This window comes from Bipolaris sorokiniana (genome assembly GCF_000338995.1).
Source record: "Bipolaris sorokiniana ND90Pr unplaced genomic scaffold COCSAscaffold_4, whole genome shotgun sequence".
Lineage (NCBI taxonomy): Eukaryota > Fungi > Ascomycota > Dothideomycetes > Pleosporales > Pleosporaceae > Bipolaris > Bipolaris sorokiniana.
Window position 1 is genome coordinate 726,738 of NW_006911898.1, and position 20,869 is coordinate 747,606.

The 20,869-nt window shown below is 50.5% G+C and overlaps 8 protein-coding genes across 8 annotated transcripts; 3 read left to right on the plus strand and 5 right to left on the minus strand.

The window, feature by feature from the left end:
• Window positions 1–153: 153 nt before the first annotated feature.
• On the minus strand, window positions 154–2,497 carry COCSADRAFT_34883 (uncharacterized protein). Its single transcript, XM_007699326.1, has 5 exons — window positions 2,333–2,497; window positions 1,935–2,227; window positions 1,653–1,858; window positions 762–1,581; window positions 154–690 (listed from the first exon to the last, which is right to left on the minus strand). The coding sequence occupies exons 1-5, from the start codon at window positions 2,420–2,422 to the stop codon at window positions 531–533; spliced, it is 1,569 nt and encodes a 522-aa protein (XP_007697516.1). The 5' UTR covers window positions 2,423–2,497; the 3' UTR covers window positions 154–530.
• Window positions 2,498–3,693: 1,196 nt separating this feature from the next.
• On the minus strand, window positions 3,694–4,637 carry COCSADRAFT_34885 (uncharacterized protein). The gene is made up of 3 exons (XM_007699327.1): window positions 4,491–4,637; window positions 4,096–4,271; window positions 3,694–3,960 (listed from the first exon to the last, which is right to left on the minus strand). Exons 1-3 carry the CDS (start codon window positions 4,563–4,565, stop codon window positions 3,927–3,929), a joined length of 285 nt encoding a protein of 94 aa, XP_007697517.1. The 5' UTR covers window positions 4,566–4,637; the 3' UTR covers window positions 3,694–3,926.
• Window positions 4,638–5,400: 763 nt separating this feature from the next.
• COCSADRAFT_188699 (uncharacterized protein) lies at window positions 5,401–7,903 on the minus strand (the record flags this gene model as incomplete). Its single annotated transcript, XM_007699654.1, has 6 exons — window positions 7,525–7,903; window positions 7,214–7,404; window positions 6,520–7,087; window positions 6,306–6,446; window positions 5,653–6,256; window positions 5,401–5,597 (listed from the first exon to the last, which is right to left on the minus strand). The coding sequence occupies exons 1-6, from the start codon at window positions 7,582–7,584 to the stop codon at window positions 5,401–5,403; spliced, it is 1,761 nt and encodes a 586-aa protein (XP_007697844.1). The 5' UTR covers window positions 7,585–7,903.
• Window positions 7,904–10,769: 2,866 nt separating this feature from the next.
• COCSADRAFT_297225 (uncharacterized protein) lies at window positions 10,770–13,395 on the plus strand. Its single transcript, XM_007699655.1, has 3 exons — window positions 10,770–11,291; window positions 11,349–12,863; window positions 12,913–13,395. Exons 1-3 carry the CDS (start codon window positions 10,970–10,972, stop codon window positions 13,281–13,283), a joined length of 2,208 nt encoding a protein of 735 aa, XP_007697845.1. The 5' UTR covers window positions 10,770–10,969; the 3' UTR covers window positions 13,284–13,395.
• A 718-nt stretch (window positions 13,396–14,113) lies between these two features.
• On the plus strand, window positions 14,114–15,139 carry COCSADRAFT_297228 (uncharacterized protein). The gene has a single exon (XM_007699656.1). The coding sequence runs from the start codon at window positions 14,274–14,276 to the stop codon at window positions 15,042–15,044; it is 771 nt and encodes a 256-aa protein (XP_007697846.1). The 5' UTR covers window positions 14,114–14,273; the 3' UTR covers window positions 15,045–15,139.
• COCSADRAFT_297229 (uncharacterized protein) lies at window positions 15,140–15,679 on the minus strand. The gene has a single exon (XM_007699657.1). The coding sequence runs from the start codon at window positions 15,552–15,554 to the stop codon at window positions 15,234–15,236; it is 321 nt and encodes a 106-aa protein (XP_007697847.1). The 5' UTR covers window positions 15,555–15,679; the 3' UTR covers window positions 15,140–15,233.
• Window positions 15,680–15,751: 72 nt separating this feature from the next.
• COCSADRAFT_34888 (glycoside hydrolase family 128 protein) lies at window positions 15,752–17,148 on the plus strand. Its single transcript, XM_007699328.1, has 2 exons — window positions 15,752–16,513; window positions 16,601–17,148. Exons 1-2 carry the CDS (start codon window positions 15,804–15,806, stop codon window positions 16,833–16,835), a joined length of 945 nt encoding a protein of 314 aa, XP_007697518.1. The 5' UTR covers window positions 15,752–15,803; the 3' UTR covers window positions 16,836–17,148.
• Window positions 17,149–17,572: 424 nt separating this feature from the next.
• On the minus strand, window positions 17,573–20,433 carry COCSADRAFT_197812 (glycoside hydrolase family 81 protein; the record flags this gene model as incomplete). Its single annotated transcript, XM_007699658.1, has 3 exons — window positions 17,573–19,763; window positions 19,819–20,031; window positions 20,376–20,433. The coding sequence occupies 3 exons, from the start codon at window positions 20,431–20,433 to the stop codon at window positions 17,839–17,841; spliced, it is 2,196 nt and encodes a 731-aa protein (XP_007697848.1). The 3' UTR covers window positions 17,573–17,838.
• Window positions 20,434–20,869: the final 436 nt, after the last annotated feature.

Here is a 20,869-nt window from a genome sequence, read left to right on the forward strand (position 1 = left end):
CAGTCTCTACTTCTCTCTCTCCTTTTCAGTAATTGATTGTCCGTGTTACTACTATGATTGTTCTAGTGTATATTGTACTACGATCGTATAATAGAAGTATCAAGTTATTTTGGTCTTTTCAATATTTTTGTTTGATTTGCAGGAGAAATTCGGGTTAGTGCTTAGATGAGATTACATACACATGTGCTGTACTTATGTACATATGCATATGCATGGGTCTTTTTGTTGAATTCTTTTGGAGAGAAAAAGGTTTCACATGTAACTACAACAAAGTTTGAGAAATAGGGAAGGTTACACGAGGAGGTATGAGTGGAATAGACAAGTAATATCAAGGCTGAAATTTGATATGGAAAAACGTTGAGGTGCTATATAGTTCAGCGCAGTCATCCTGGTGAGAGATAACAGGAGATGGATAATGACGATAAAAGAGGGTATGTGAAATGTGGAATAAGAAGTCGCTAAGTATGGGAAGAAACGGCCTATGAACATTATCTCAGTCGCTCGCTCAATTTCATTACTCACTCCACCCCCTACTCCTTCACAGCCTTCAACCTAACCATCAACCCCGGTTTCTTCCAAAGCGTAAACACCTTCTGCACCGCCATCCAATCGCTCTCTTTATCCACAAGCTCGAGATCAAACGAGAAAAAGACGGAAGTAATGATAAGACGGAGTTCGGCCCAAGCGAGACTATTCACCAAAGTTAGCTTTATCCCTTTTCAATACTCCACAAATGGGAAGAAAATAGAGGGGAGACATACTTCTTGCCAATACAATTCCTCGGTCCAAAACTAAACGGATTCCATCCCTCCTTTTTATCCCCACTATACTCTCCATTCGCCCCCTCGAGCCATCGTTCCGGCACAAACACATCTGGGTCTTTGAAATGGCGCGAGGAATGGTACATGGCATATTGACTAACATACACAGAAGTACCTCCTGGAATGTAGTGTCCCGAGACATTACCTCCGCCTTGTGGAGCAACGCGTGGGAAAGCAGTGGGGACGGGGGGGTACATACGCAGTGTTTCCTGGATGCAAGCGGTGAGGTAGGGAAGCTGCGATGCTTTTTCCGCATTGATGTCTGCGAGAGAGGTGAATGCGGAGCGGATTTCTTGCACCATCTTGGTATAAATCTCCGGGTGTCGGAGAACGAAAAAAGTAAATCCAGATAGCGTGGTAGCAGTTGTCTCGCTGCCGGCAGTCAGAAACGTAACGGCGTTTGCATCCATTTCGGCGCGCGACAGCCGCTTCTCCTCGCTGACGTGGTTGCGCATGAGCTGGCCGAAGAAATCCGGTTTGTCGTCGTCGCCGTTTTCGATCTGTGCGAGGCGCTCCGATACTTTGGCCGAGGCTTTGAGACTGAATTGGCGGCGGCGCTCTTCGTTCTGCCTTGTGTCCTGGAAGAGGTTGCGAGCCCAGTCGTAGAATCCTACAAAGCCGTACTTGCGGGTTGACATTATGCTGGCCACGCTCGACGCACTGTAGACTAGGTCGATCCATTCGTGGTTCTCCGAGTCGCGCAAGCAGTAGAGAGATTCGCCAAAGGCGAGGTCGGCGATGATGTCAAAGGTTATGTAGTCTATTTTACACGTAATGACTCAGTCTGTGTATTCCTTTTTTAGACATGCAAAAAGGGTTGAAAATACTCACTGTACCAGCGAACAATGTCCATGACTTCGCCTCGTGCAGCATGCTCACCCATTCGCTGGACAAGCAGATCGACGTAGCCCTGGAGAAGAGATTCCTGCTGCCGAAGCGACTTTTCACTAAACAAGTGCGAAAGGTTACGACGCTGGCGAGAGTGGGCTTCTTCGTCAGCGCTGAGCATAGACCGTACGCCAGCAATGGGTTTGGGACTATTTGTACGCAAGCATTCTTGTCAGCAATCTTGCTCCTCATATCTACAAACCACACAGCTGATATGTTACTTACTACCACGCGTGATCTTTCAGGTACGTTCCTGTACCCTTGTACTTGCCCGTGCGGAAGCCATAAATATCAGACCATGCAGTGTCTGCTGAAGTAAACGAAACCTCATTTGGAGCCACGCGAACCGCATCTCCGTATTCTTCGTGCAACTGCGTGATCCATTTGGCAATTTCGCCACTGCGCGTCTTGATCACATATGGAAGGGGACCCGCCCGCGCGAGAAGAGGTCCAGGAACGTGTCGGAGTGGGTGGAAGAATAGATTATATATGCCGCATCCCAGGACGTAAATGGCAATCTGCGTTGAACGTTATTCGTACGCTGTTTCCTTTGCTGGTAAACTGCATGTTGTATGCAGAAAGAGCACGTGACATGTAGAGGGGAAAATGAACATCCCACTTACCGAAGCCAGAAAGATCCCAGAGGAAAACACAACTCCCTTCGCACTCACCACCTCAAACCCAAAACGATCAGAAATGGTCTCAAGAAACATCTCTACCCACGAAAAATATCGACAGATTCAAAGACGATGTGTTTCCCGACTACCCATCTCGCAGCAAAACATCAACCTATGCAATGCGCGTGTGATGCAAGACCCTTTATACCTCCACCACCACTACACCTATAAACCCAAACCGACTGGCTAGAGAGAAAAAGCAACCGAACAACCGAACAAACACTCCAGAACACCCTTGCAGCACTCCGTATTTGTCTCAAATACACAAGATCTACACATGCAAGAGCAAATGCAACGGCGTATCGGACGGCCGCACCAATCCCCCGGTGCTAGTTCTAGAAACTTGGTCACGTACATCTACCCCGGTCCATGTCCTCTTTCTCTCTCTCCCCCTCAGCAAAGCTGAAAAAATAAAAATAAAAAACACGTGTAAGCAGTTTTAGTGTGTCTAACATGCGTATCTATATGCGTAACTCCTGCGTGACAAGAAGAGGGGGTTTCCTCTTTGTCTCTCGTCTTTCTGTCTGATCTGCGCGTGTCCAGTGGTACCAATGCAAATGCCAACGGCCATGGGCGGCGGTGAGACAACCAAAAGTGGGCTCTCGGCCGAGGGGGTGATCGACGGACCGCTGAGCCTCTCGGTGGCATCGGGTGTGTCCCGGCTTGTTCGGTGGAAATAGTAGTTATTGCATTCGAGTAGTATAGTATCGAATTTTGGGCGCCTACATATCGAAAAAGAATTGTGGGGCTCTCAAGGGGAGATATGTATCTAGGGTTGTTTTTGTTGGGTTATGCATGTCGAGAGGTGAAGAGGTATGGTTACGCTTTTTTTTCTCTTGCGTTGCTGTGGATGCAGCTGGTGAGGGGGTGGCTACTACTAAGGGCTTGGTGGGATGGTAGCGTATGGTTCGAAAGAGGGTTACCCCGCTGTGTACGAATGCATAGTTTCGGTATGGGGATGGGAGGATTAGCTTTTGTCTAGCATGTGAACCACCCAAAAGAACACTGGCGACTTAAGCAACGTGCAAGAGGTGAAGACAGGTTAGTGATGTGGAGCCCTGTTGGATTCCGGATATGGCTTGATGTGCAGCAAGGAGTTCTAGTAACATAATAATATATCGGGTCAGCAGTAGCGATGCCAGCCTATCCTCTCACAATATACCTAGGTATCTGAATCTCGTCTTTTGATTCCATGTACACGGTAGTTGCCTCGGCCCGCCACATTTTATTTCCCACATCCCTACCAGTAACGTCAGACCTATCAGTCAGCTGCATGCATATCACAAGAAACCTGTCGTGTGCCGAATTAATACCAAAGTTGCCGTAATGATACTCAATTTATTATCTCAAAGAGCATTGAAAGAAGAGCTAAAAAAAACAGAGAGACTTCATGTTCATCTTCTCATTCCCATATCCCCAAAAGAAAAATCCCACATATTCCCCCAGCTCATCATCAAATAACCTCCTGCTTCCTTCTCCCCCAGTCAAATGGACAAGTTAAACAACCGCCCTTCCCAATAACCCAAAAACCACACCCAATCTACTTCGTCAACCTCCTCGACGACCCACTTCCACTTTCAAAAGAAGTCAGCAAAACATTCGCATTTTCATTTTTAAAAACTCCCCACTGCCAGTACCACTACCAGCAACCAGCAACCACCAATCACACCTTCCCTCTCCCCTAAAAAAAAGAAATCAAACTCACTCACCTCTTCTCCGTCGCCGCATTCCATGTCTTCACAAACGCCTTCTGCGTCCTATCCGTATACTTCTCCGCATTCAGCTCCCTAACCCCGACTTTAGCCCCGTCTTTGGTGAAGACGACGTTTTTCTTCTCCATGTGCTTCGTGCCGCGCTCGGCTAGCTCTTCGGAGTAGAGGAAGATCTAAACACACATAACACGCATACATTAGCTTGAATTCACTCTGATTTTATGATGGCATAGCAGTCGCGGTCGCAGGCTCATAGGCTCACTGCGTTCGCTGTGGCTCACGGGCTCGCATTGTTCGCATTGCTCGCGATCGCAGCGCTCGACATGCGGGGATTTGCGGTTCATGCGATAAAAGAGAAAAAGAAGGGAAGAGGGGGCGGGGGGGCGGCGTACTTGATATCCCACCCAACCCAACCCCGCAACTACAGCGAAGAGGATGAAGAGCGGAATCAGATTTAAAGCGCCCATGGTGTTTTTTTTACTGGATTCGAGTGTGGAGAACAAAAAAAGTGGCTCGTTGGAAGCGCGCCGGGGGGGGGGTGAAGGTGACGTGAGTTGACGTGGTACGCGCGAACTGGAAAAGCGACTCGAGAAACGGTGGGCGCGGGGGAGGGCGTTGCGTGCGGGGTGGGCGTCGAAAGAGTAGCGAGTAGCGCACGAAAACGAGTGGAAGAGTAGCAGTTGGGGTTACAGTAACGTAGTTGCGGTATACCACGGCTTCTTAATAGAAACAGGGAGAAAGTGAAATAGTGGCGTAAAGGCTTACGAAAAGTGGCTCAGAACCACACCACTTGTAAAATTGCTTTCAAGGGGGGGAGGGAGGGGAAGGGAAATAACGCGCTCCGTTTACCTACATGGCGCAGTCATGCTCCAGACGCTGCTGAAACCCTGGATGCTGGGTAGTAAGCCCTTAGCGTCGAGTCGTCGGCCCGCACCCGATCTATCCGGGCATTTTATCGTTTTTGCGCCGCTTGGCAAGTGATTATTTTTGTTGCAACATGGGCATGGGGTTATGGCCGGGAGGCCTTTTTTTTGACATTTGTATATCATTACTACATGTCATGCTGTGGATGTGTCTTAGATAAGGCATCACATGGATCCTGGTGTATGACACTCCAAGGGACGGACCACAAGAAACATGTGCCGCAGTATGGGATGGATCACGATACGAAAGTTACGTGCCGTCCCCCCCGTATATATACTTTTGAGGTACTTGCCGGGCATGTGATCACGACGATTCTGGACATGACCTCTCTTTTTTGCACTTTGTTCTTACATTGCTACTAGATCACTAACAGCTTTTTCAAGGAAACATGGGTCCACATACGAGAACATGTCTCCTCGCCAGAACCAGGACCTGTGCACTACTGAGTCCAAACTTGGTACCGATAACTGAGAGTCGACCAAATAGCCAGTCGCGTTGCTCTTGTGGTACACTCTCAGCGTTTGCTGCGACGTATAGTGGCCAGACTAACGAGTATCCGCCAAAAGCTTCTGCGGCTGTAAACTGTCAGTATGCTAAAAGTCCATCCTGGGTAATCTCTCAAACACTCACCGTTTTGTTCCTGACCCGTCTCCTTGGCCAAAGGCTGGAGCTCATAGCTCATGTGAAAAGGCACGCATGCACTAATCTCATCCACCATTGTTTGAATGACAAACACGCTCTTGTTCCACGCCTGATCTTCTCCTGAAAAGTCTCCACCAGAGCTCAGCCAGGTTATACAAGCCATGATGACCCGGCAACAAAATATTCTGCAAACGCGGTAGTCATTCATGATACTCGCCAGTGGCACGTCGTGATACACATGCTGCTCGCCAGGCCACTTCTCTGCCAAGGCAATATCCTCGGGCGCCAGTGTCTCATTGGATATGCTGATAATGCGGTGTTTCCATTCCGATGGCAGCGTGCGATACCATTCTTCAAGGTTCCCATCAACTGTTTGTGCGAAATCGAGTATCTGTTTGGCCTCAGATTCGTACCTGGGGTCGTATGGCATAGAGGTGAGGGTGTTTGCGCGGGCGCGAAGATTCGGTAGATCAATGCAGATAAGTGTTAACCGGTTGGCAGCGTTTTCATCACTGAACTCGCCAGTTCCAAGCCACCCTGCCGCACCAGGAAACGACTCGATAGGCTTGGATCGCTGGACGCAGCTTGTAATCTACATTCGCTTAGTTGCTGATCCTCATGGATAGAGTATGGAGTCTTACCATCATTGTGCGCACTGCACGAAATATAGCATGAGACATGGGGTCATTGAACTGCTCCGTTCCTCTTAATTTTGTCAACGCGACAGCTCCATCCACATGATTCCCCCATGCTCTGATGGTGTCGTCGGTACTCATGATTGTCTGCAGATTGTTAGATGTAGCTCAATCATCCATCGACTCGAAACACAAGTCGAATCAAGGCCTCATGACTTACTTCGTATAGAGAGAACATGAGTATAGCAAGCACTGTCTCATCGCTCTTGGACATCTTGGGATCTCGAAGATCTTGGTGTAGCTTCTTGATAGCTTTGCCGTAGGTGGACACAGCTTCGCGAAGGAGCCGGTGTCGACCGGGATACTGACCACATGTTGCCATCGCAACAGCATCAGTGGCAAGGTGCAGTACAGACGAGGGACGGGCACTATTGTAAAGGGGAACCAAGTACTCGAGAAAGCCTCTTGTACTTTCAGCTTGTTGCGGCAAGGTGATGAAGTTTTTGAAGAAAAAGGGCACGGCCTCGCATTCTGGGGAGAGGAAAATGGTATTTGGGACTGCGTTTTCGAAGTTCCAGACGAAAGTCTCGAAATCGAATGACTTATCCAAAGATTGTGAAGGTGTTGTAGGGCTAGATAGTGCTAGTAGCTGCTGTGATTGGATCAAGTCTGATCGCTTTTGTGATTTTGATTTTACTCTCCTAGAGGCCTCACCTCGTTGGAGCGCATTGTCCACTGGCCACGCCTCGAACGTTGAAGATGGTGACCTGATAGGGTTAGCTGGGTTCCTATCTTGTGCGAATCACATAGCAGCAAATAGTCGACACTGACAGAAAGACGATGGCGTCCAAGCACATGATGGGGCTGATTGGTGCGGGTTGGTTGCATCACTAGTGGTTCGGTCTAATACATACAGATATGGAGAAGTATGTGAGCTGGAACTCCCAGTACTACTACTCGACCGAGTAGTCCCAGAAGATTTCCTCGCCTTTTTTGCCATTGCCTTGTTCTCGTCCCGGAAAACCAGATCGAAGTCGTCTGGATATCCTGGACACACACGGGCTGATTTCTTGCAGTTGCCACATGTCGGCCGTTTTTCATCGCACTGGGCAAGATTAGTGGACGGGCTAGAGTGTACGTAAAAGCGGTTGCTGTCACTCGCAAAGGATTGCCTGGACCCTTGATGGCATGGAAAGAGAAATGGTTGCGAGAAGGAGATGCATACCTTTATTCGGCGGGTCTTGCACATACCACACCCACGGCTCGGCTTACCGGTGTAAACCATTGTTGTATAAGAGCAATCCAAGAGACGTAAGAAAGATCAAAAACAGTTTTGTCCTGACACTTGGGCGCAATCCAATACTATCTTGTTTGTTTGTTCTGGAAGGCCTGGCTATAAGCGAATTGGAAATGGAGCAGTGATGTGCCTGAATCGACTTGAGGTGACACTGCCCCTAAAGCGTACGACTACTATTAAATCTCCGTCACCACTAAATTGCAGCAGGCGTCGTCGAGTGACGAAACTTGGATAAGGTTCTGAGCAGGCGGACGGGCAGCGCTGCGACTACCGAGGCATGCGACAACCGGCTCGAAGAATCGAGTTTCATGCGGTGGTCACGATGGCCATGCGTGCGGGCAATGCGAGGTCTTGAGCCCTAGGGCAGGATTTCGTGATCGGACGGCTGGAGATGCAAGGAGACAAGGCAGACTGGCCAATGGGGAGGGCCGGAGGCGTAAGTTTACACCAGGAACAGCATCTTGAAGACGGCAGATGGAAACATTGGCATTCCGAATCGGCGGACAAGTGCGCACCGAAAGTCCATGACCGAAAATGCAGTGGAGGTCGATGTGTTTTCTCGCAAGCAATACCAGATGCGGCTTAGGGCGGCAACGAAAACAGTGGCGCAGCTGTGTGGCCGTGTTGGTCGCATTGCTTGCTGGGCGTCTTGAAAAGGAGCGTCATGTCACTTGGATGTTTTAATATTGCTGCCTGGCTTTCTGTGTGTGCATGCGTGTGTAGGCACTTCCCTGGCGCGACCCAGACGCGTCACGCTCTGCCGTCTCTGCAGCAAAGGGCGACAATATCTAATGACTAGATGATGCAGAAACAACTCGGAATGCGGGGAACGAGAGAATGAGTCGGGCTAAAGATTAGATGGGAAGAAGAGCAGGAACATGGGTGAGGAGAGCTGATTGGGGTCGAAAGAAAGGGCGAGTCAGAAACTCAGAGTGCTCCGAGGCGACGCACCCAACGAAGAGCAGGCAGAGGGATTCCTTCCCCAAAACCCAGGATGCGCCTTCCGATTCCAACTCTGACGACAGTCGCGATATCTTGGCCATGCGACATCAATATTACTCTGAGATGCTCACTTCTGAGCCTGTTTCCGCACGTCATCTTGGCCTGCAGGTGTGTTGGTCTGTCATCAAGTCAGACTGCAAACAGAGCAGCTCAGAACTGGAGCCGAGTTCCCGGTGACAATGTTGAGAGCGCCCAACAGCATAGGGACGGACGATTTACGGTGGGATAGTGGAGGTTGAAAAGTCCGCCTGCAGTACAGGGCACAGCATCAAGCACGAGGTGTATATGGTGAAAGAAGGAGACGAGATGAAGCGTCTTGTGCGTGACCCTAGGTGGTTGCACGCCATTGTAGTGAGTCGACTCTCGAGTGACGGATTGTGCTTTGGTAGGGATGGAAGTCACGTGACAGTCATGTAAGAAATCGTTATGAGCGGACAAGCAGGAGCAGCAAGAGAAGCAAGCTGAAGCGGTCACGTGGGGTTGCTTGGTAACGGCTTGCCGTGGGCAAGTGCGAGGTTTGATTGAGGGAGAGATGGCGGCGGGGATGCGAAATTAGCAGGAAATTACTTCGGATAAACCGTTCTAGATCCTAGCCTTAACACGGCACTGACATGGCAAGGAGCAGTTAAGCGAAAGTGAGTGTATAGAGATTAATGAATAGCATGTGATACTACGACACTGTGCAAGAGGGAACCGGACAAGGCGATTGTACGCATCTGCGTACATATGTAGTAGAGAAAAACAAAGGGTGCAATGAAAAGGCGGGCGTGACAGGCGCGTGGCCAGGGCTCTGGTGGATGCAGGGCCTGATGGCGGCAAGGGGACTGGCCCAGCGGGACTCTGACTCTGGCTGGTGGCTGAGAGATCGCGTGGTCCAGGCGACGATGAAGGGGGGTGAAGGGCATTGGACGGGCGATTTCCATGTACTTACTCTAGGCCCTAAGCAACAACCACCAAGACACACGAGCTGACGAGAATGTCTTGGCCAGGCGAAAAGCCTGCCGGTTGGTCACTGCATGCTATTGTTGTTGCTATTACTGACTACTGCTGCTGCCGCCAGCGGATGCTATGAGCAATCGCCAGCAGCAACATGTGTGTACGCGTAAAATATCTCCGTCCTCCACTTGCACAGCCCTGTCTTTGGTGGACGTCATACTCGGACCAGCCACTGCAACCGTCGAAAATGGCCATGTGGTGGCCCTGCATTCATACATACCCGTCTATTTTTACGCGCACAGCCACGCCATCAACGGTCGGCGCGAGAGCCCGGCGACCGGGGTCGCAGCAGAGACATGGCTTTGGGACAGTTGTTGAGCAATTGTGCATGAGCAGCGTCATTATCAGCAGCAGCAGCAGCAGCGGCGGCGGCGGCGGCGGCGGCGACGGCAGTACTATCTGGTAGCAGCAGAAGCGGCGTCCCGTTGTGCGAGGATGGGTTTGTGAAGCATGACAAGAGCGCCCAAGAGGGCCATGTGTTAAGCGTCTCTGGGGATGCTTAGGAGGGCGGCGAATCCTCTTAGAGCGGACCCGAGCGAGGGGCGTCGATAGGCTGGTCTTGGAGCAGCATTGCTCAGCTCGTGTGCGCGATTACGAGACTGTCTTTGCTGGCAGCAGACAGGTCGGGTTAGCTAGCCAGCCCTCATGTGTGTGCGCACCGCCGTGTCCTGTCTTGCCATTGTCTAGTACTGCTAGCCGCACGGCGCGTGTGTGTTGTATGTAGCTAGTCCTCTAATAGCCTGTATCTGTGGCACGACCGACGAGCGCAGGGCGGCTGATAAAAAGAAACGCATTCCCGCGCCCTTCGCAACTATCTCCCTGCACCTGCACCGAGTTGTTCCCCTTCCGCCTCATCGCCCAGCTCGTTCGTGTTCTCGAACGCGGCCCAACAAGCATCCTTCGATAGCGCTGGATCCAGAGGCCTGCGCCATTCCCCCATCCCAGTGCAGCTAGCGCCGCGCGTCTTTGCCTGATTCGCGTGCCCGCCCCTCCCCCCTTGCCTCGCTGCCCGCACGGTTTCAGACCAGAGCAGAATACTGGGCTCGGGCGCCTCTCTTCCCTCTCCTCAACCACCACATCGCTCGCTCTCGTTCGTTATCTGTTTCACCTGTGCTACCGTCGCTTTTGCCTAGACGTTTGCCCGCCCACTGCCTGCTTCACGGCGCAATCGTCCCCTCTTGTTTTTTTTTGTCCTTCACTTTCCACAACTGCTCTGCTTGACACCACGCCCACATACTCGATTTAATCTATCTGTTTCTCCCTTTTTTCTTGCCCTCGAGGCACGTCCGTCGCACACGCCCTTCATTATCGACAGTCGCTCTCCCCCTGTGAGGAACGCCCGCGGGCGGACGACCACCAAACACCACTAGCAACAATGAGGCTCAACACGAGATACTCGACCATGCTCGCCCCCTTCATATTACTCGCCTCGGCCCCTCTAGGCGCAATGGCGGGCGACGTTTTGCAGACCAACGGCTTCAGCTCCTGTCTTGACGGCCCTTCGGACATTGTAGTAAACAAGCTCGACATCAAATTCGATCGCTCCACCAAGAAGGTTACCTTTGATGTCTCCGGCACAAACGAGAAGACGCAAAAGGTCATGGCCACTCTCACTGTAGCCGCATATGGTCGAAACGTCTACAACAGAACCTTTAACCCTTGTGACGGTGACGTCAAGGTTGACCAGCTGTGTCCGGGTACGCAAAATTCTCTCTTCTGGCCCCTTGATCAGATCCAATGCTAACCCAGCCCAGTTCCTTCTGGTACATTTAGTGCAAAAGGTGAACAGAGCATCCCAGACGATATCATGTCCCAAATCCCTGGCATTGCTTTCAACATTCCGGATATCGACAGTCAGGCCAAGATGTACCTCCGATCTATTGACACCAACCAAGACCTGGCCTGTATCACCTCGTCAGTCACCAACGGAAAATCTCTTTCCACCACAGGTGTGCAGTACATTGCTGCAGGAATTGCTGCCGGTGCTCTAGCCGTCTCTGGTATGGCCGCCTTCGCGAGCGCCGGACACGCTGGTGCCCCTCAGTCCAGCCCTACCTTTGGAGATGTCATTGGATGGTTCCAGGCCATGTCACTCAACGGCATGATGAGCGCCGACGTTCCTGGCGTCTATCGCAACTGGGCCAAGAACTTTGGTTTCAGTACTGGCCTTATCGGCTGGGACGACATGCAGCGCTCCATTGACACGTTCCGTAAGAATACCGGCGGCAATCTTACCGAAAGCAATTACGATTACCTCAAGAACGCGACCCTCGTCCACGTGAACCAGGACAAGAGCTTGAGCAAGCGCGCCATGAACCTGCTTCTGTGGGCTCGTGACGAACTGAGTACCAATGTCAACCAGGACTCGACCCCACAGGAAGGCGATAGCAAGCTCATGATCTACGCAAAGGACATGCAGGGCTATATCCAGGAGTACTCAATCCCTGATCGCAATGCCTTCATGACTGTTCTGCTCATCTTTGCCATTGTCGTTGCTGCCATCACCGTTGGTATCCTGCTCTTCAAGGTTATTCTGGAAACCTGGGCCCTCTTTGGCAGCTTCCCCAAGCGTCTGACGAGCTTCCGCAAGCGATACTGGTGGACCCTGGCAAAGACCATTACCAACTTGATTCTCTTGCTCTACGGTATCTGGGTCCTCTACTGTGTTTACCAGTTCAAGAATGGTGACTCTTGGGCCGTCAAGACGCTGGCCGGTATTACTCTGGCTGCTTTTACCGGAATTCTGGCCTTCTTCACCTGGAAGATCTATACCATTGCAAACAAGTTCAAGAAGATGGAAGGCAATCCCGATGTTCTCTATGACGACAAGGAAGTCTGGCGCAAGTACAGCATCTTCTACGAAAACTACAAGAAGAGCTACTGGTGGATCTTCGTACCGGCCATTGTCTTCATCTTTGCCCGTGGATGCGTAATTGCAGGCGCAAACGGTCACGGTCTTGCTCAAGCCGCCGGTCAACTTATTGTCGAATCCCTGCTCCTCATTATGCTTCTCTGGGCTCGTCCGTACTCTCTCAAGTCTAGCAACTGGATCAACATCTCCATTTCTGTTATTCGCGTTTTGTCCGTCGTCTGTATCTTGGTTTTCGTCGAGGAGCTGGGCATGAGCCAGACGACAAAGACCGTCACCGGTCTTGTGCTTGTCGTTGTGCAGGCTACTCTGACTGGTGTTTTGGGTATACTCATCGCGGTCAACGCAATCATCATTTGCTGCAAGGAGAACCCTCACCGCAAGAAGAGAAAGGAAGCTGGTAAGTTTAGAATCTCACTCGTACACAAACAACCCTAACAGCCCTCTAGAGAAAGCTCGTGATCTCGACAACCTTACTCCTCTCGACGCACGCAACTCGCTTCTTATGGATCCTCAAGAGTACAAGCGTAGCTCTCTTCCCTCGCCTTTTGGTCCCCGCACCGAGGGCTATGATCGCGTGCCTCTTGCCGATCAGCACACGGCCTATTCGGGTCCTGGTGGTCGCCCATTTGGAGAGGACCAAGGCCACCTGCTTGCTGATGCCTCGACATTCGGTCGCGCACCTTCGCATGGCCGAATGATGAGTCACGACAGCAGCCCAGGACCCGACGCGGAGATGGGATACCACCAACCTCCAGGATACGTTCCCAATGCTCCCAACGCTCCCTGGCAACCTCAACCTCAACGAGGCCCGTATTAGGTTAATAGGTTTCCAGCATCATTTCAAAGCGAAGACCTAGACGGAGTGTAGATACATGTACCGTCTAGGCACTGATTCCCCACTTTCCTTGAGTCTTTTGTCCTGTATTTGGCGGTGGTTGTTTGACAGATAGAGCGTGTCAAATATACCCCATTATCAGCTCCATTGCATCTGACGAGGCACGCCCTATACGGCTGTCTTGCTTGGCCCGATAACGAATCTTTCATTGAGTCGTTTTTATTTTATTTATTTTTCCTTGCATCTCTGTTTTCCTATTTTGGCCCGCAAGTAAGAGATCTGATACCAGTTCTTTTGTAATTCTCACGTCAAGCGCTAGGCCTGGGGCTTGCGCCAATCTCTTCTTTATTCTGTCATTGTGAAGGGGAAGGAAAAGTGAAGTCAAGGGGGCGAGGGGGGTGGACAAGTTGAAAGCCTGGGAGCTTGTGATTAAAGAAGAGGTGGAGGACATAGAGACATAGAGTGGAGGAGAGGAAGCAAGGAGACTGGGAATGTCTAGTGTAGATGTCGAACACCATATACCAAATCTCAAACACCAAATATCATAAGGCTCAAGAAATTCTGAACATGCTATGGTGAGCCATTGATATTCTCGTTCTCTAGAAATTCACTTGATGTACTACCAATTTTTTTTCTTTTTCAATTTGCTACATTCTATGATAACCGGACTGGAGCAAAGTGTTTACTCGCCCTTTCCAAACAATCAACGCACCTAATGCATCCAACCAAGCCATATTACCCTACTGCGTTTCTTTTTTTTCCGGACAAAAACCATCGCACTTGCCCCCCCCCCCCCCCAACGTCTAGAATAACCTACGTCATGCAACACCTCGTTCTATATAGTACCCAGGGCAGGCTTATAGCACAGTAAGTATACTCCCCTGTTCCTCTACTAACACTGCAAGTACGTATACCGAATCGCAGAAGAACACACAGACCGATCCGCCAACCCCCCTCCCGAAAAACCGGAACATGGTCCTTCACACAAGACATGCATTCTCTCTCTCACACACACACACACACACACACACACACACACACACACCTCCACGCCAAGCCAAATATCCTCTTCAAGCATGTATCTTTTGCCCACAGTCTCATCGCCTCTTGCTACAATTTCCCCCACCTTCTCTACTTTCATCCACAAAGCAAAAAAAAAGTGAAGAAAAAGTGAGTTCAATAACCGTCATGCATACTCTGCCATTTGCAAAACGCAGCCGAAATCGCGTGTCTCGCTCCCAGACGAGGCATCGCTACGCTGCGGCTGAAGTACGTGACTGGGGCTCGCGGCGGGCGCGGGCTGTGCGGCTCAGCTTTGTGGCTAGCTGTGCTAGCTTTTGTGTTCCTGCGTCAAGGACCACACCGTCTTCGTACCGCCTAGAGAGACAAAACAACCCGTCGCAGAAACACTCACGCACACCTCTCAGGCTTTCTCGCCCATATGGAATATCTCTATCTATCTATCTAGTAGACGTCAGCTCTGCCAGATTTAGCACCCACACGACCCAACCCGATTCCGCGCATTATCTCTCTTCAGCTAAACGACCAAGTGCGGGTGGGGGGTCGTCCGCATTCGATAGTCGAAGGCCAAGAAAGGGCCTAGCCAGGCCCTTTTTAGCTCTGCGGTTCAACGACGCAGGCCAAGCTAGGAGTCTTTGCCCTTTTTCCACCGGGTTGGTTTTGAGTTTGGGGGCTTCTAGGTTGCGGGTGTTGGCGGTCTCAGGAAGGACTGCGATGCGATAACGAAGGGGGCTAGTTAGTAGTAGTAATAGTGGGACCGGCATACCCGAGATGCTTGGGTTCTGTTGTTTCCCATCTTTCGATCGCTTGCTGCCCTTGTTTACTCTGTTGCCGTCTGCTTCTTTTCCTTTTTTTATTTTTTTATTTTAGGGGAGAGGGGGCTTGTTTGTGTTCGTACATAGCAAAGTGGTTCTAGACATATACCCGCTGTTTTGGGTATTGACAAGTATGTGTGCCAAGGGCGATAATGGTGGCTTGCGGGCGTGGGCCGCCGTATCGGCATATTCTTGGACCCTTCCACCTCCTTTTAAGGTTAGGACGGCTGCGCGTGGCGGGCTTGAGTGGCCCTTTTTGGGGTGGTTTAATGTTGTGTAAAGGGAAAAAGATTGGGGAGGGGATGAAAAGAGTCGCTTTCTTGGTCCGATACCTTTCTCTCTCTCTCTCTCTCTCTTTCTTGCGACTTTGAGAGAGTCGGTTTGCGTTTCTCTCCCTCTCTCGTTTTTCTTGGGTCATTCGTTACTGTGACGTTTGCTTTACCAGTCCCCATCTTTGATCCTGTCTATCGTGTTGTATCTGTCGTTTACAATCGCACGCCTGGTGATTCGAGGAGTCGTTCGTTGCAATTGCTGGTACGACTACGTTTACTCGAAACTCCTCAGGACCCGCGGCCCGTTGCTGGTACAAAAGGATCGTCCTAGAAAAAGAATAAAGGAAAAAACTCCGATCCTGTAGAATTCGCACAATCCCCTCTTGCAAACAGCTATGCGACGCACCGCGCTTATCTCCGCCACAACGGCGCTGCTCGCCAGCACCACGACCGCCCAATCCGTCGCCTCATCGTCTTCCAAACGCGGTCTTTGCCATGTCCCCTCCAACAAACACCCGGAAGACGACAAGATCTGGCTGGAAGGCCCTTCCCCGCCAACATGGTACTACAACTACAAACCAGAACCTACAGCCGAATATGCCAAAAACACCGCCATGCAATTCGTCCCTATGCTCTGGGGCGCCAGTCCCGACGACGAAGGCACCCCCTTCCTCGACTCGGTCAAACAGCAAATCGCAAACGGCGCAAACATCACCTACGTCCTCGGCTTCAACGAGCCCGACGGCGGCTACGACACCGGCGGCTCCAGCCTCGCCGCCAGCCTCGCCGCCGCGCGTTGGAAAGCCGAAATGGAGCCCCTGAAAGAACTCGGCGTCAAGCTAGGCGCTCCTGGCGTCACCGGCGCAGAGACTGGTTGGCAATGGCTCGAGAATTTCTACAATGAGTGCAATGGTGGTTGTAATCCAGACTTTGTGCCTGTGCATTGGTACGGCAATTTCGAGGGCATGATGAGCCATATTGGGCGGGTGACGAGTAAATGGCCCAACATGACGGTGTGGGTTACCGAGTATGGGTATCCGAATCAGCCGTTGGAGGAGGCGCAGGCGTTTTATAATATGAGTGCGACAAGTTTTGATTCTTGGCCGTAAGTCTTCCCCTCCTCCCCCCCCCCCCCCTCCTTTTCCTTCTTCTTGACCTGGCGATGCCATGAGCTAACGTGTGAATTTTGAAGGAATATCACGCATTATTCATACTTTGGGGCTTTTCGATCCGATGTATCGAATGTGGGGGCTAATGCGGCCATGTTGACGCAGGATGGAAAGTTGACGGATATTGGATCTTGGTACTTGGGGGGTCCGGCTACGAAGAACATTCCCAAGAAGTCTGCTGCTGCGGTTGCGGTTGGTGTGCCCGCTCAGGCATATGCCTTTGTTGCTACGGTGGCCATGTGGTTGTTCTGGGCTTAGAAGTTTCTGTCGTTATTCTGGAAGTGGCATTGATGTTGATTTTTGATGGAATAGTTGCGGCTGGCGGGTGTACATGATGTATACTGCTTGGCCATGTGCTTCGAAAAGCTTCGCACAAGCGAGGAAGGCCTGTGCGACTACGACTATCTTAGCATTTCAATGGTGTTTTGGACACTGGGTTATAAACGAATAGATTTGTGTTGTAAGGGCATGGATATGCTCACGGTATAACACTGGGAATAATGGAATTCAAACATTGATAGAACATCTTACATCTCCGACATATCTACATATACAATACCGCATAACTTTCCCTCACAAAAGAAACCCAGGATCCAGATTCCAACGAGAAATAATCAACCCGCAAATCAAATCAAGTCATTACTTATATTATTCACTTCCTCAATTGACCTACCGTCGTACCATCCATCCACTTCAATCTCAGTCTCCTACGCAACCTCAACCCGACAATGTATAACAACTAACCTATATCTTTTTGGGCTGCTCTAGCTTTCTTGGTTGCTGACTGCTGACTGCGGGATTTTTCATTCTCTGATCCAAACGCAAGACCGAGGCAGAAGAGCGGAAACTCTAAGACATCTCTCGAAACTTTATTTCGTCATCATTACCACCGTGATCGAAAGAAACAGGAGTAACCAAAGGTGCACCAAAACCATCAAATCACACAACTTCAATCAATCCAATACTCAGAATGCTTCAATGTAAAACTATCGATTGCCCAGGACTATCTAGAAAGCAATATATACACTTGTATCCTGCGCAAATCCTTCCTCTTAACGATAGTAGTCAAACAACGCAGTATCTAATCAGTCGTAAAAATCGTAGGCGTTCATGGTAATCAAACCATGTCACGCTGTATATACCTGAGGCAACACCGACTCAGCATCGGTCCTCCCCACCTTACCAAGCCATATATATATATATACGTTTCCACCCCTCCTCCCTCCATTCAACCCTACCATATATACCCTTACCCATCACTCTAAGCGCCCATCAACGCAGCCGAATAAGCCAAGTACCACGTGCGACTGGCACCTCCATCCAGCGTCTCCGCGAAACTGGGGTTGGAGAAAAACTGCCACGACGACTGAGGATCAATCAGCGCCTGGTTCGACTTGAGGATGCTCTTCCAGCCACCCTGGACCTGCTCCGCGCGCCCATTGCTAAAATAAGTGTCCCACTCCTGCTGCACGAACTTTGCGCTGCGCGTGTACGCCGAAGAAGGGTTCAGCGGAATCATATGAATACCCTCAATGTACTCTGTGTTTGCACCAAAGTACGTAGTATAATCGATCTTGTTCTCGAACAAGATACCGGTGACCTTGTTCTTTGTGAAGGTGGGAGGTTGGTTCTTATTGTCTGACTCCATGAGGAAGTAGTTGCGAAGACTGCGGGCTTGGATGGCGAGCTGCAAGTTTGCGCGGGCCTCCATGTTGGTGTCTCCAGTTGTTTTGCCCCACATTTTGACGGCGTAGCTGGCAAAGGTGTCTTCGGAGGTGGATTCTTGGTCTTTGCCGTCGCCGGACTCGAAGAGGCCTTTTGCCCACGAGTGGCCGTGGAACCAATCAAAAGAGCGGTACATGGGGAAGTACTGGTCGTCGACGGGGTTGGCGAAGTCGCGGACCAGGGCGTTGACCCAGGCTTTGTTGTTGCCTTGGGTGAGCCAGGAGGGGTCGAGGTGGCCAATGACGGCGGCGGTGTAGACGAAGTAGCCGTAGTGGAAGTGGTGGTCGTTGTAGAGAGTGTTGCCAAAGTCGAGACCGACATCATAAGGAGGCTTGTAGCTGGCGCCGGAGACGAGACCTTTCCATACGTTGTCGTAGACTAGTGGCTCAGGCTGAGTGTTCTTGATAAAGACATCCAAGGCTTGCTTGAGCCTGACGAGTCCAGCAGCTGCGTATTGGCTATTACCAGTCATGGAGTTCATGGTCCAGATGATAGAGGCAAACTTTGCGCATCCTTTGCCCGAATAGTACATGCTGTTCAATGAAGTCTGGGGGATCATGTCCTGGTTGAGTTCAGCAACGCCTACTTGGTTGATGAGTGCAGTGGCCTGTGAGCTAAGGCTAGTCCTCTGGAAGCCTCCAGCGCCGTTGGTATTCTTCGACCAGGGAGCAAATCCAATTGTGGTGGGAAGATCATTCTCAACCATGGTCATCTTGTCAGCAAGAATGGCCTGCGCAAAGCCCTTGGTCGTGGTGACGAGTGTGATATTCTTGAGAGCCGCTTGGGTTTGCTGATCAAATGATTCCACGTGATGTGGCAGCGCATACATGAGCAAAGTTTGGCTAGCCATGCCGCCCTTGGTCCAGCTGATGGAGTAGCTTCCAGATGCACCATTGACTGATCCGGAAAGGGTAGCGTCAGTGGCGTAAGCACCAGCGCTCTTGTCAAAAACGCTCTCCATGTCTTGGCCTGAAGGGTTTTTGGTGACCTGGATGGTTCCAATGAAGTTTGCCGGGCCACTGATCTTGGCAGTGCTATCCAGCGTGAAGGGAATGGTACCAACAGCACTGGATGATGTAGCATAAAGCAGCCAACTAGTGCCGTCGTTGAGGACGACTCTGTACTTGTAGGTTCCTCCATTGACCGATCCAACATATGACAGAGAACGGAAGAACACATTGCTGGTGATGATTGGTCTAGCACCGGCGTAGATGGCGGTTGTCATACCCATACCCTGAACCACGGGTACTGACATCAGGATTTTAGATCCGGAACTAGCTCGCAAATTGGCATTTGCGGAGAAACTGCCGAGGTCCTGAACGGAAAGCTTTGTATCCTGCTGAAGTTCGGCTGCAGAAAGAACAATGTGCTGAATACCAAGTGGCGATATAAAGTATCGTGGGTTTTCAACGGAGGGTCCGAAAGCAAATTGATTCCTGACCGTGTGACTGACAGCAATGCCTTGAAGAGTCGAAATTAGCAATTTCTCAACCCAAGAAGTGACCATTTCACGTACCGTAAGAGCCACCAAAGCCTTTGGCCCAGCATAAAGAGTATGGGTGTGTCCATACTGGGAATGATTGGGTACCGAGGAAGAAATTTGCGTGAAACTTGTTCGTCTGGGTCGGTACATCACCGTCCTCGATAAACTGTTTGCGAACAGGATGGTCGTTGCGAGAAGGTATATATGAAGGAGGTGCTGCGTTGCCAATGGGCTGGAAAATATCGCCTGAAGAAATCCTGTTTACTGATGTAGGACCAGGTTTTAGTGAGGTTGGGCTTGGAGACAAAGGCTTAGTGGCGGTTGAGGCGCCTGGACCACGAATCGGGTCTCTTGTAAAGCCGCCTGAAGGAAGCCCTGTTAGGAAACTCTATTGTGTGTCAGTTAACACGTCTTGGTGAAATATGCTAGATGAAGAAATACCCCAGTGGCTGATGAATCGACAGTAGCGGTGGGTGATTGCACTGTTTTGATGGCTGAACTATAGCTTGTAGTCACAGGAACATCGGACAAATCGATCTGACGAGCTTGGAGAACATCTTGGGTTCTCTTCGCATCCCCGAGGGGCATACTGTGACCTGAAGAGACCAGGTAGGCCGAAGCCAACAAGAAAGAAGTCAACTTCGCCATAGTGGCTGGTGAAGACGTAGGTGAAAACAGGAGAGAGACCAAACAAGACTGGCTTGAAGAATCAGAAGCAGATGATTGATTCTGTAAACCACCTGGGTTCTGCTTTGATTTATGGAGTTCATATTGCAGGGCAAACGGACATTATATAACATTGGGAGCTCTGGTAATACCATCACGACTGTACCCCCTTGTCGCGTGCTCGCCCGGTGAGAATTCCTACTTCAGGAAGGTCACGATTCGCAACTGAGACATGGAGCTCAGGTGTAAAAGAATTTTAGACTAACAAACAACTAGTTTACCCCATACAATTTTGATTTCAACCGTGCGTACGTCTTCGCTGTCGGTACATAAGGCCTTTGACTGCTCTAGCATTTAGTGTACCAATGTTCTAACATCCTTCAATTTTGAGTGCGTAAGCGCGCAGTTTCTTCACAGT

Bases quoted from the DNA above. Each gene is read 5' to 3' on its own strand.
- COCSADRAFT_297229 (XM_007699657.1), bottom strand. From the start codon at position 15,554: ATGACCCAAGAAAAACGAGAGAGGGAGAGAAACGCAAACCGACTCTCT.
- COCSADRAFT_297225 (XM_007699655.1), top strand. From the start codon at position 10,970: ATGAGGCTCAACACGAGATACTCGACCATGCTCGCCCCCTTCATATTA. The intron at 11,292-11,348 runs GTACGCAAAATT...AACCCAGCCCAG, and splicing joins GGTTGACCAGCTGTGTCCGG to TTCCTTCTGGTACATTTAGT. The intron at 12,864-12,912 runs GTAAGTTTAGAA...ACAGCCCTCTAG, and splicing joins CAAGAAGAGAAAGGAAGCTG to AGAAAGCTCGTGATCTCGAC.
- COCSADRAFT_297228 (XM_007699656.1), top strand. From the start codon at position 14,274: ATGGTCCTTCACACAAGACATGCATTCTCTCTCTCACACACACACACA.
- COCSADRAFT_34888 (XM_007699328.1), top strand. From the start codon at position 15,804: ATGCGACGCACCGCGCTTATCTCCGCCACAACGGCGCTGCTCGCCAGC. The intron at 16,514-16,600 runs GTAAGTCTTCCC...TGAATTTTGAAG, and splicing joins ACAAGTTTTGATTCTTGGCC to GAATATCACGCATTATTCAT.
- COCSADRAFT_34885 (XM_007699327.1), bottom strand. From the start codon at position 4,565: ATGGGCGCTTTAAATCTGATTCCGCTCTTCATCCTCTTCGCTGTAGTT. The intron at 4,272-4,490 runs GTACGCCGCCCC...ATGTGTGTTTAG, and splicing joins TGGGTTGGGTGGGATATCAA to ATCTTCCTCTACTCCGAAGA. The intron at 3,961-4,095 runs GTGAGTGAGTTT...TTCTTTTGAAAG, and splicing joins AATGCGGCGACGGAGAAGAG to TGGAAGTGGGTCGTCGAGGA.
- COCSADRAFT_34883 (XM_007699326.1), bottom strand. From the start codon at position 2,422: ATGTTTCTTGAGACCATTTCTGATCGTTTTGGGTTTGAGGTGGTGAGT. The intron at 1,582-1,652 runs GTGAGTATTTTC...CGTGTAAAATAG, and splicing joins GGACATTGTTCGCTGGTACA to ACTACATAACCTTTGACATC. The intron at 691-761 runs GTATGTCTCCCC...TTTGGTGAATAG, and splicing joins AGGAATTGTATTGGCAAGAA to TCTCGCTTGGGCCGAACTCC.